The 12,571-nt window shown below is 40.7% G+C and overlaps 1 protein-coding gene across 1 annotated transcript; it reads left to right on the top strand.

Moving 5' to 3' along the window:
• The first annotated feature begins 6,893 nt into the window (after nt 1-6,893).
• On the top strand, nt 6,894-10,258 carry six3b (SIX homeobox 3b). Its single transcript, XM_061707958.1, has 2 exons — nt 6,894-7,811; nt 9,412-10,258. The coding sequence occupies exons 1-2, from the start codon at nt 7,102-7,104 to the stop codon at nt 9,548-9,550; spliced, it is 849 nt and encodes a 282-aa protein (XP_061563942.1). The 5' UTR covers nt 6,894-7,101; the 3' UTR covers nt 9,551-10,258.
• The last annotated feature ends 2,313 nt before the right edge of the window (nt 10,259-12,571 follow it).

Genomic DNA, 12,571 nt, shown 5'->3' with positions numbered 1-12,571 from the left:
CAGCGGTTTTGCAGCGGTTTTGCTGCAGTTTTGCAGCAGTTTTGCAGCGGTTGTGCTCCGTTCCCAGGTCTCACTGGGAGCATTTCCAAAACAGGACAATTTCAGGCATTGCTTCCTCAGCTGGAATCATGTGATTCTCAGTTTACACAAAGGTTTCTAGATCCTGTAAGAATGCTGCACTGTTCTGCTCGTTTAAATACATATATCTTACCAGTCCTTGGTCTTTCTAGAATTATACTTACACAAAGCATGAGTGGTTTCAAAATAAAATACGCTTTTTGATCTCTAAACTGAAGCTCATCTTATTCATGGTTCAAATCTTTTCTGAAACCCTGTGAACAATTCACCCAGAGCCTCCAGAAGGAAATGTCCAGTTACGAATCAGAGCCTGCTCGTGGTGTTTTATTCTGAAAATTCACAGGGTTCTCTGGTACTTCTCAAAGTCTATGCACTAAACCCACAGAACCAGAAACTCCTGTCTTCACTGTTGGTGATTTGCACTCATGTCCCCAGTTTAGTGAAGTTTAGTAAATCTGGCCCTAATCCAACCAAACAGCAGTGTCTTCGGCCAGTGTGATGGTCTTGATTGTTCTCCTTCTGCAAAATGTTGTTTCTTGCGTGTGACATCGTTCTACTGTTCTTCTCTGTGGTTCAGCGTCTCTGGTCTGTTTTATTAAATTGATGTAAATCTTTGTATAGTGTTAAATATCTCAGTGTGTGAACCGCTCCATAGGTTTCTTTTATTTTTTCAACAGGTTGTTGGATGTATTGGTTTGTCTGTCTTCTCCAGTTTTGTTGCAGATAAGCCAGGAAATCACCTACAATTTATTTATTTTTTATTTATTTATTTAATTGCACAGTGATAACACAATAATTTTTTTTATCATACAAGGACAAATAATTTATGCAGGAGAGGAAAAGAAGCCCAAAGGGCTTATAAAAAATCCTCCCCCTCAATACAAAATCACCAAAACAAATCAGTCAATAGCAAAAGATTAGAAAGGAAAAAAGAAAAGGTAAAAGAAACAAAGAAAAATACAATAAGTACACAAACAAAAATATCCATGAAATGGCAATTTCATTTCAGTAAGAATACCCTGTTAATTTTGTCTAAATAAAAGATACCCCACCAAGCTGGTCCTAAACATTTTTAAGGATGACACTAACTTAAGAGATCTATCTAAACAGTTCCAGAGTTGAGGGCCATGGAATTTGATAAAGGATTGGTGACTGGAGGTACGACAAAGAGGTAAATGAAAGTTCTTCCCACCTCTAACTGAGTAAGAATGAATATCTGATGATAACAGGAAAATTTAAAGACGTGCATCGTTATTTCAGCTCAGACTCAGCATCACAGCGTTTGAAAGCAAAATATCTAGATAAATGAAAACAAGAACTTTGATTTTAATTTTGATCTCCTCTTCCTTTACACACTTTCCTTTCTTTCAACCAGTGAAATCAGCCGGAGGCTGTGAAAGCATTAGCCGTGTATGAGGTTATTCAGCCTGTATGGGTGTTCGTGTCCGCCACGGTAAACCTGAGGGCCAGTTGTTTGCTCAGACTCCAGCTGTTTGTATTTTTGGCTGCTGGTGTTTATTTGTCAGGGCGCCGCTGTGTTTATCTCACCCGAGCTATTAATTAAAAACGCTGGTGAGTGGTGAGATGACACTAACAAAACACGGGATAATTACGTTATTATAACCTTTACATCTGGCCCAGCTGTTCTAATCTGTCGTCTTAAAGCAGCCCAGAGAGCAGCACATCTGAGGAATTATTAGTCAAATTATCTGATTACTTTGTTTGTTCGTCTCTCTGCAAGGTGCTTGTGTTTAATTTCCGTGTCACCCATCTGGGTACATATTTGTGAGCATCTGCACGTGTTTGCATGACACAAACCTGCTTAGGTGTTTTGTGACCTCTCCCGCTGTTTCAGCTCCCACTTAGCTGCACAATCGCCGTCCGGATAAATCGGCAGGATTAGTTTAGCATGAAGTATTGAGTTACAGCACAATCATACGCTGTGATTAGTCACTCAGGTACAGTTATTTGAGTACCTGCCATCCTCGGCTTTCTTCCACAAAGGTCATGAAACGGTCACATGTCGACCACAGGCAGATGCACGACGTAACGCAGCTCTACATCCATCAGTCCGCGAGCAGCGTAAGCTTTCCTTCTTTTGTGGTCCAACACTCCCCTCTTAATTCTCAATTAATTAATGATTGCTGTTGTTTGCAAAACATGACATGATCGTTAAATAAAACGAGACTCCCGAGGGATGCTTGGTTAACATACATCCTGAGAACTTGAGGTTAGCACAAAAAGCATCATCTTCCAGCTCTCTCCACATCCTTGTAATCATCCCTCTCAGTCTGCTACATTTTACTCCCCCTCCCCTCTTTTGTCCGGGTACCATTGTCCACCAGATTCTCCGGGAGCCCTGTAGGAGCACAAAAGCACAACAAAGACTCAGGAAGTGATTAGTGGCTTAACGAGGAGGCGGCTTTGGGAAGGGAGTTAGAGGGATGCATGGCCTTTTCCAAGAAACTGGTAAGGGGGTTAAAGTTTCGAGGCTTAAGAGGTTAGTGTTAAGTTGTGGAGGTCAGCAGCGAGGTTAATTAGGAGTTCGGCTTTTGTTGACAAGGAATAAGGAGATGAGGTGGCGATTCACTCGGTCTCCTCGTTGTGCTCCTCCAGCCATCCTGGAAGTGTCATCCAGCTGCTTTTAGCCAGCTCCACTTTCCCTCCTCCACCCTGATTATTGTTCTGTTGCTAAAAGGAGACGGGACTGAATTAACTTAGTTGGAACTGTCACGACACCCCCACACCTCAAGCATCCTTCCTCAAGTATGTTTGGCATGTCTTCCCTGCATTGATTAGAAGAATCCTTTTTCGAGTTTGAGGAGCTCCGAGCGCGAGTCCCGCGAGTGTTTACTCTTTGTGCTGCTTGTTACAACAGAGAAACATGCTGCATTTGTCCGAGGACGTCTTCACGAGAGCAGACTGAGTGACGCGATGTGATTATCCACTTGTTGAAACAAGGAAAACAAAGTAAACTGACACTGAACAAGCTTCAGCGGCTGGACAATTCATCAGTAAAAAAAACCCAATTAGTTAAACAGTAATATTTTCCACTGTTGGTCTTTTAAATTAGATGATCCTGCAGGATCACTTTTTCATCACGACGAAAAAAGGAAAAGATCACGAGGAGCCTCATTTCAAAGGTAAAAATTGTTATTTGTGTGGGGAAAAAAAGCAATGTAGCAAACCAGGTACTGGGATGGATGACTCAGGGATTATTCAGCCCATTTTAAGTGTAAAAAGCATGAAAATGAATAAGTTCAATTTTAACCCTACAAAGACCATTCCAGCCTAAGCAAAACACAATTCCAACACCAATTGAACATATCGTAAAAAAAAAAAAAGATATGAACTAACTCTGAAGTCTTGCAGCATCATAAATCATATCCCAGAAGTGTGCAGAAATAGATCGATAAGTTCTATCCGGAGCCTTTCTGATTGGCTGCTACCTGAAGTGACTTGGATTTGTGACCCACCCGTTGACTCCCCAGAGATGTCAATCATCCAAATCAGAGAAGACATTACTCAGCTATGGCCTTCCTCAAACGCTCACAGCTGAGCAAATGCTCCATATGGTTTTGTTGTCTTTATGCTATCCACCACCTTGATTATATATGCCTCATTTAGAGTGGTGCTGGCTTTCTTAGGTTTGTGTATACATCAAATTTATTCAGACACATCTTTCAAAGACATACAGACATATGCTTTTGAGCAGGAATGTCCAACAATAGGTCTTATTAGGAAGGGGTAAATTACAGAGACAATCCAAAACAATGGGCTGCTTTACACTTCAACACTCGGGAAACTTGCAGAAGTTTGACCAGTCAGACATCATCATATCATATACAGGACTGTCTCAGAAAAATTAGAATATTGTGATTTTTCTGTAATGCAATTACAAAAACAAAAATGTCATACATTCTGGATTCATTACAAATCAACTGAAATATTGCAAGCCTTTTATTATTTTAATATTGCTGATCATGGCTTACAGTTTAAGAAAACTCAAATATCCTATCTCAAAAAATTAGGATATTCTGGGAATCTTAATCTTAAACTGTAAGCCATAATCAGCAATATTAAAATAATAAAAGGCTTGCAATATTTCAGTTGATTTGTAATGAATCCAGAATGTATGACATTTTTGTTTTTTTTAATTGAATTACAGAAAATAAAGAACTTTATCACAATATTCAAATTTTCTGAGACAGTCCTGTATGAGGGAACATTCACCTGATTCCAAAGAAACGGGTGACGATATAGACAAGTGGTTGTGAATTCTCCTTTTGTGTCTATAGACAGCAGAGACCATCTTCTTTATTAACTTTTTGTACATTTAGAGAGTTAAAAGTATCTCAGTTCATATGTAAGAACCCAAACCAACTATCACTTCAGTGCAACTACATTTGAGTTTCGTCAGAGGCTTAAAATACATTCTGTTTTTCAGTAGGTGAATTGTACCAAAAATAACAATTCATGCTAACAATAAATATTTTTTTTGTCAAAGACATTCCACTCCAACTAATTTCTGCTTTGATTCCCATCGTTTTGGTCCCGAACAAAAGTTTCCTCTCGTCACGGTTTGGGGTTTTTCACAGTTTTGGTTAGTTAGGATTCTGTTTTATTTTGAAATCCTGTGTACAGATGTCTTGACCCCCTTTGTTCCCATCTGACCTGATTGTTTGCACCTGTGTCTCGTCAAGCCTTTTGTGTATTTCTAGTCTTGTCTTTCTCGTGCTCACTGCTGGTCTGTACCGTTCCTACCTGCCGTGTTTTTATTTATTTTTCATGAGCAAGCGCTTGTTTTTTTGTAGTTACTGCTCATCAACGCTTTTCCTTTTTCTAAGTTAATAAATCACTGTTTGTTGGAACTCCTGCCTCCTTGTCTCTCCTGCATCTGTCTTACTCTACCCCCACCGTGACATGTCTCTCTCCCATCTAATAACAGACGGAAGCTTTTTTTAATGTCAGAATATTCCTTCAAATTTTTTTTAAATATATTATATATATATATATATATATATATATATATATATATATATATTATATTAAGCATTCTTAAGTAACTACAAACTGTTACAGAGATGTAGGTTCCATCTCTGTAACGCTAATGTTGAAGTCAACTAAATAAGATGACGTTAGCTGGATGTGGCCATCTGATGCCCACTTTAATTTGTTGCCTACTTTATTAGTACAAAGCTCTTTTTGATTAGATTCGTCTACATTTGAAAAGTGGCACACAAGCACCTCACATGAGCGTGCAGTGACATCTGTCTGTTGGAGTAATTAGCATTAACCCTTTAAACTACAGGTGACCCCCTTTTTAACGGGGCCCCAACATATCGGCACTGGGGCATGTGGCGGCGTGTGTTTGTGTGACAACTTAAAAATAATGCCTTTTTTTGTTTTGTTTTGCATCCATGATTCCTTATATTGTGCTTATATTTGATGAATTGATTTTAATTCACTAACAGTTTTTATTCCATCACTTTGATGGGTTTTGGATTGTATTTTATAAGTTTAGAGACTTATCTAATTATAATCATTTCTTGCTTCACATTAAACCAAATCTCCCTTCTTTAGTTTAGATCAGGGTGTTGAGTGAATAACATCAGGGAATATTACTTTTTATACCTAAAACAGAGGCGTCCTCACAGTGCGGCTGCACAAACAGATTTATGTCCCCACTGGTGTGATATACAAGTGTAGACACACACAGAGCAGTGTGAAGTGTGCCACACTCCAAAACATATGGCCCGGGGCAACCAAATGTTAATGTTGATTGAAAATACTGCTCCATTACACTAATGTTAGTAGGCGGCATAGCCCCGGTGCTAATCCCAAATCTCTGAGTTTGTGGGTACTAGAGAATTTAGAGAATAGAAAAGTGTTTAGAAAGTGATTAGAGTGATGGGAGACCACTTAGAGAAACATACGCTTTCAGGTCTGGATGAGATTTCTGATCACACCGTCGGCATTACTGCTATTACTGCTCCAAGCAGCTTACCGGCAGGACCGCAAAGGTTATGAGATTTAGCTGATAGCAGACTGCATTGGGAGTTCTCCTCGGTTCAGTTTATCTCAGATGGTTCACAGAGTTCCTCCTCAAATACAATACCTAGTTCACTTTCTTCTTTTTTTTTCATAATAATATTTTATTGATTTTCAGTATTAACACAAAAGGTATAAATCAAAAACAGAATACAATACAAACAAAAAGAAAAGAAAAGAAAAAAAAGGAAAAAGAAAAGGGCAATCGACACATATAGGCCTATAGATACAACACAGTTACTGTGTAAATTAAAAAAAGGTTATATTGTGTAGTACACACAGCACACACCGAGCACATCAGAAGGTAAACTGCAAGAGTACAGCTGGGGCCACATTCTTCTTCTTAATGAACCCTTTTTTTTATAACTATAAGTCAAGGGTTGTCATTACAGTTGTATGAGATATGGTCACATTTCTGTAACATGACCTAGAACTAATTTACAGTGTAGTGCTGTATCGGCTAAGGACAAGAAACTCCATTCTCATCAAAAGTCAAGAATTTTTTTTAAATTTATTTATTTAACCTTTATTTAACCAGGCAAGCAATTTAAGAACAAATTTCTTATGTACAAGTGCAAGAATAATGTGTTTATCTGCAGGCCTCCTGCAGAGATTTTGTTGGAAGAAAACTGTGGCCTGTTTATCAAGTGAAAAGTTAAGTGTTTGTGATTGTGTTTAATGCCATTTTGTGTTGCATAGTCGACGTCAGTGTTGCACTTTTAGATGACAAATAGACAAGTATGTGAAATAAAATGACATTAAGGAGGCAGATCAGAGGAGATTTCATTGTCCCCAGCTTGTGCCGGAGTGAGATCAATCCTCTTTGATTGACAGCGCTGCCATGACAACCGGCGCATCAGCTCCGGGTGTCCAATGAGGAGTCAACTCCGGGTCCCTCTTTGACTCTCAGGTGAACTAAACTGTCAGACTTCAGCTTGATTCCGTCAGTCGGTCCTCTGGCTTCGCTCGGACATGGTTTTCAGGTCTCCGCTCGACTTTTTTTCGGCCTCCCGGCTTCTCCTGCCGCACTTTGCGGACGTCCCCGGTGCCCTGCCCCGGTCCCGGTCCCCGGAGAACCCTCCTCCTCCTCCTCCCCCCGCGGCCTGCCCCCCCCTGGCCCTGCCGGGACTCTGCTTCTCCGCCACGCAGATCGCCAGCGTGTGCGAGACTCTGGAGGAGACCGGGGACATCGAGCGGCTGGCCCGCTTCCTGTGGTCGCTGCCGGTGACCGCGGACGGCCGGGACTCCATCTCCGAGCACGAGTCGGTGCAGCGGGCCCGCGCCGTGGTGGCCTTCCACACGGGCAGCTTCCGAGAGCTGTACCGCATCCTGGAGACGCACCGCTTTACGCGCCAGTCCCACAGCAAGCTGCAGGCGATGTGGCTGGAGGCTCATTACCGGGAAGCGGAGAAGCTCAGGGGGAGGCCCCTGGGACCCGTGGACAAGTACCGGGTCCGCAAGAAGTTCCCGCTGCCGAGGACTATATGGGACGGGGAGCAGAAGACGCACTGCTTCAAGGAGCGCACCCGGGGACTGCTGAGAGAGTGGTACCTGCAGGACCCATACCCGAACCCGGGCAAGAAGAGAGAGCTGGCAAACGCCACCGGACTCACGCCCACTCAAGTCGGGAACTGGTTTAAAAACCGGAGACAGAGAGACCGTGCAGCCGCAGCCAAAAACAGGTCAGTGACTTGGACATAACTGTAATAAGTTTCAGCTCCAAACTGAGAGTCCAGTGGCGTCAATTCAGTCGAAGCTAAGGTATGGCAAGGTTACAAGTCACAGAACTTAACTAGAGTATCAATCAACACGTCCAGCAAATACTCATCACAGAAGTATGCTGTGTAGCTTATCTGTGTGGTCAAGAAAATTGGAACTTTTTCAAATGCAGTCTCGCTCACTGCAAAAACTCAAAATCTTACCAGGAATATTTGTCTTATTTCTAGTTAAAATGTCTCATTTTTAGTCAAAAAATCTCATTACACTTAAAACAAGATTCATCACACTTATTTGACCATTTTCACCTGTTTCAAGTACATTTTCACTTGAAATAAGTAGAAAAATCTGCCAGTGGGACAAGATTTATCTTCTCATTACAAGCAAAACAATCTTGTTCCACTGGCAGATTTTTCCACTTATTTTAAGTGAAAATCTACTTGAAACAGGTGAAAATTGTTGTTTTTGAGTCTTGTCTTAAAAGTAATGAGATTTTTTTGATTAAAAATGAGACATTTTAACTAGAAATAAGACAAATATTCTTGTTAAGATTTTGAGTTTTTGCAGTGTATAATATAGTGAAATCGATATGTATTAAGTAATAGAATAATCAATACAAATAGACACAGACTAATTCCATAAATGTATTTAAAAACAAACATTTACATTTTCCCTTGAAGCCAAGGTGTGGCGGTTGCCATACCTTGCCATACCCAATTGACGCCCCTGGGTCAGTGACTTGGACATCACTATAAGTTTCAGCTCCAAACTGAGAGTCCCACGTGTTGCTCAGTTAAAAACAAACATGCATCCTATCTGCAATGTATTTCGTCATTTTGATGCTGTCCATCTCTTAGTTATACTGTGCTCATTCACACTGACATGAACCAGTTCACCACAGACAGCAAAAGGTGCCGCGTAAAAGCGCCATTCATGCGTAAAAGCGCACAGCCATTCAGCGTGCAGAGTTTTGTTTTCTTTCAGGGAATATGACCTGCTCGATCCTTCTTCCCCTTCTCTTAGGGCACAATTTGCTTCAGGGTGAGTGTACGGGTCAGTCATGCTGGGGTAAAGGCTAAAGCGTGCATAAGCACAATTGCTTACTAGGAAGGGGCCGTTTATTTTTATTTTACTTTATTGTTGTTTTTTTACAGTAAACCTGAACAGTTTTTATAAGGTTTGGATGCAAAGTAGATTTTTTCTTTTATTCAATTAGAAGGCAAGGCAAGGCAAGGCAAATTTATTTATATAGCACAATTCAACACAAGGTAATTCAAAGTGCTTTACATTGACATTAAAAGCGGCAAGACATAATAACAAGGTAAGAATAAGAAAAGAAGTAAAATAATAAAAAGCACAAGCTGTTAAAAAAAATAAGGGCAGTAGAACTAGAGCAGGTTTAATTTAAGAGTACACTTCAGTAAACAGTAATGTTTTTAACCCTGATTTAAAGAAAGATAAAGATAGAAATAGAATTTGATTCAAATGGATGCCTCTTTTTTTTAAGAGGAATATTGTCACCTTTTTCTCTTTTGACAACATTTCTTAATTTCCCTCCGTGTGCAGGTTGCAGCACCACCGCATCTGTGCAGACAGCGCCCGTGCACTTGGCAGAGGAGGCTGCAGTCCAGATGGCAGCGCGGAGCGCGCAGACGGGGAAACTTTCCTCTCAGTAACGGACAGTGACTCAGACTTGGATGTCTGAAACTTTTAGCGGATTATATGGGCCTTTTGGGCGCCCTGTGGAGGTCCGTCGGCGTTTAATTGTGAAAAGGACATGTTATGTAGGACAAAAGAAAAAAAATCTGGCCAGGATACCATCTTTATTTTAAACCACTCCAACACACCGATAATATAAATGCGGATTACATGAAGGTATGAACCTTTTTCCTTTTGTTTTATGACAACACAATGGTTTTTGTCTACTCCTTACTTGTTTTTTCTACTTTTCTGGCGCTGCAAGTGCAGGTCTGGAGTTTTAACCATTATTTTCATGTTTAATCCCACTGGTTTGAAATGTTGCCTCTTGACCCAGCCTACATCATCAACCTAATTAGACGGACATCAATCTGAATCCTGGCCTTCAACCCCGGGAACCCCACAGAGCAAGACCTTTACAGACTGAAACCTGGCAAAGAGCCAATCACTCTTATTTTCTTAAGCCACCTTTTTTTACTTTCATTTCTTTTATTATCCAATAAAACTAGTTGTTCCTTTAGAGGCCCCTGGGGGCCCCTTGGATGTATACTGCTGTAGACAATCAGTTCCACCAATTCTACCTCCCTGCCTGTTTGTATGTTTAACATGTTTGTTTCTCTTTGCCTTCATCACAGTTTTATTTAAAGTTCACTGTGCAGTGATGTCATCTCCCATGTTCAAGTGCTGAATAAATGTTTTGGTATTTTATATGAATAAAACTATTTAATATAACACCGTGTTAGAAAACTAGTCTTTGAGGACTCTGTGTGCATGTATAAGTGTGGAGTGTGTACTTTTTGTCCTCTTAAATCTCTACCTCTTAGTTTTCTTACATTTTAATTAAAACTGACATCGCTGGAGCTTTTCTTCTACTTTCTTACAGGGCAAACGTTTATGGTGCAAAAACAAAATCCCACAAAAGTCACAACCGATCTGTTCAAATAGAAAGTACGAAAAAAATTGACCACGTGAAGTTAATACACCTGTCAATACATTGAGATTCCCAGCCTTTCTACATAGGACTCTGGCATAACAACACACAGCAGCGCCACCTAGTGACCAAAACGTTAACTTAAATGTCTACGTATTTATTTTTCATTGCCAACAAGTTTTATTCATATTCTTTGATGGAAGTTATTGAAAAATGTAGACGTTCAAGCTGAGAAACACCAGCTCTGATAAGATAATGCACTTATTTTAAAGTAGCCAATATATTTCCATAGCTAATTACATTACCCCCTGCTAATATTCATATTTTTCAGGTGTGAATCATAAAAATGTTCCATTATTTTATTATGTTGAAAGGGGAAAAATAAGAGGACTACTGATATATTTTTAAACACGACATTTAATTTCATTTATGCAGAAAACGAAACCGAATAGGACATCTCGAACTCCGAGAAGCACTTGAACGCACCACTCAGTGAAATCCTAATCTGTTGACGTCATCATGCCGGTTGTACGCCCTGCACGCCAGCAGGTGGCGCCACTGACCAGTGAGCCGGCCTGGTGACCGAGGTCTGCGGTTCAGCTTTTCAACCCCTTTACGCTCTCCTCGTGATTTTGATGAGCTTGCAGGTTAAATTAATATATGAACTCTTATTCAAATCATAACCAGGAACTAAATTATGGTATATTTACACTTTATTGACTGTAGGATGATTCTACAATAATGCTGCCACTCAAATGGCAGCTTGTTGCAGTTTCCTTGATAAGACTGTGTTTCTTCATATCTTCTTGAGATTTCATTTGTTATATATTTTTTTTCATTGAAACTATGATTTTTGAAACCTTTCCATGCTGGTTTGCATGTTTAGACTTAGACGTTATTGTCATTCAGATGAACATCTAACTGTACACAGAGTAAGGGGCAGAGGGGCTCTACCTTTGCAGGAAGCTTGTTCGCTATACTGTGCCCTCTTGACCAGTGATGCAGTGAGGTTGTTTTGGATGTGCACCCCCAGGAACTTTGTTCAGCTGAGCACCTCCAGCCCTGTCGTTGATGAGGAGTGGAGCCCGGCCGGGCTGGTTCTCCCTGAAGAGATCAGACCGTTGTCTGGACCAGCATACCAGCTGCTCCAACTCTTCTCTGTAGACCAGGCCGTAGTTGTCCCTAATGCTGCTTTCTCTGGAGGATTTCCTCTGGTAATTCTTACATGACAACAGAGAGTGGTCGACATGTGGAATTGAGCTCTCCAGAGACCTGCTGATGATCAGAAAAAAGGCCTCGAATGCTGAAAAGCTGATGAGCAGAAGTCAGAGATGTAGAGCAGGAGAACTCCAACATCTCTCTACACGGGGATCCTTGGGGATCGACTTCTTTTGGACCCGAACCCCAGTGGTCAATCAATAAACTGCAACTTCTCTTACTTCCAGGTCGGCTTCAAGGTTAGTTGGTGCTTGGTTAAAATCTTTGAACAGGGAATTTTTTTGTACCGCAGCAAGTAAATCAATCCATCCATCCATCCATCCATCCATCCATCCATCCATCCATCCATCCATCCATCCATCCATCACAAATTATATGAAGCGAAAAATAAAGAATCCTAACCAGGGCAAGTAACCATATTTGGTAACTTATGTAGCTGAATTTACTATGAACATCAAAAGAAAAAGTTACAAAGTAAAGAAGGTCCTTTGGTATTCTCCAACAACCCTGTAGAGTTGAAATAGTGAAATTTCAAGTACTTTATTGCCTGCCCTATAAACAGTAAGCGTCGTACCAATCAACTATTAAATGTCCAATCACTACTGTCAATAGATGGAAAATTACGAGGAAAGTTCAAGGCCATGGCTTCCCTATAACTGGATCAGTAAGACAATTCCAGGGAAGTTTTGGCCTCCGACCAGAGCTGGCGTGAATGGAAGAACAACCCAAGAGTTTTTGTACCCTCACACAGTTAAAATCACACACTGGTCCTTCAGAAGAATGACATTTTTGAGTCATGTCAGAGGCTTAAAATAGCTGTTTATTCTGTCACCACGACGGGCCCTCTGGGCGATGGTTAATTGGATTTTGCTGCAGACA

Source organism: Cololabis saira, chromosome 19 (assembly GCF_033807715.1).
Source record: "Cololabis saira isolate AMF1-May2022 chromosome 19, fColSai1.1, whole genome shotgun sequence".
NCBI lineage: Eukaryota > Metazoa > Chordata > Actinopteri > Beloniformes > Belonidae > Cololabis > Cololabis saira.
This window is presented reverse-complemented; position numbering and strand designations above follow the sequence as displayed.

Excerpts from the sequence above, each read along its gene's own strand:
- six3b (XM_061707958.1), top strand. The coding sequence starts at position 7,102 with ATGGTTTTCAGGTCTCCGCTCGACTTTTTTTCGGCCTCCCGGCTTCTC. Across the intron at positions 7,812-9,411 it reads GCAGCCGCAGCCAAAAACAG|GTTGCAGCACCACCGCATCT; the intron begins GTCAGTGACTTG and ends CTCCGTGTGCAG.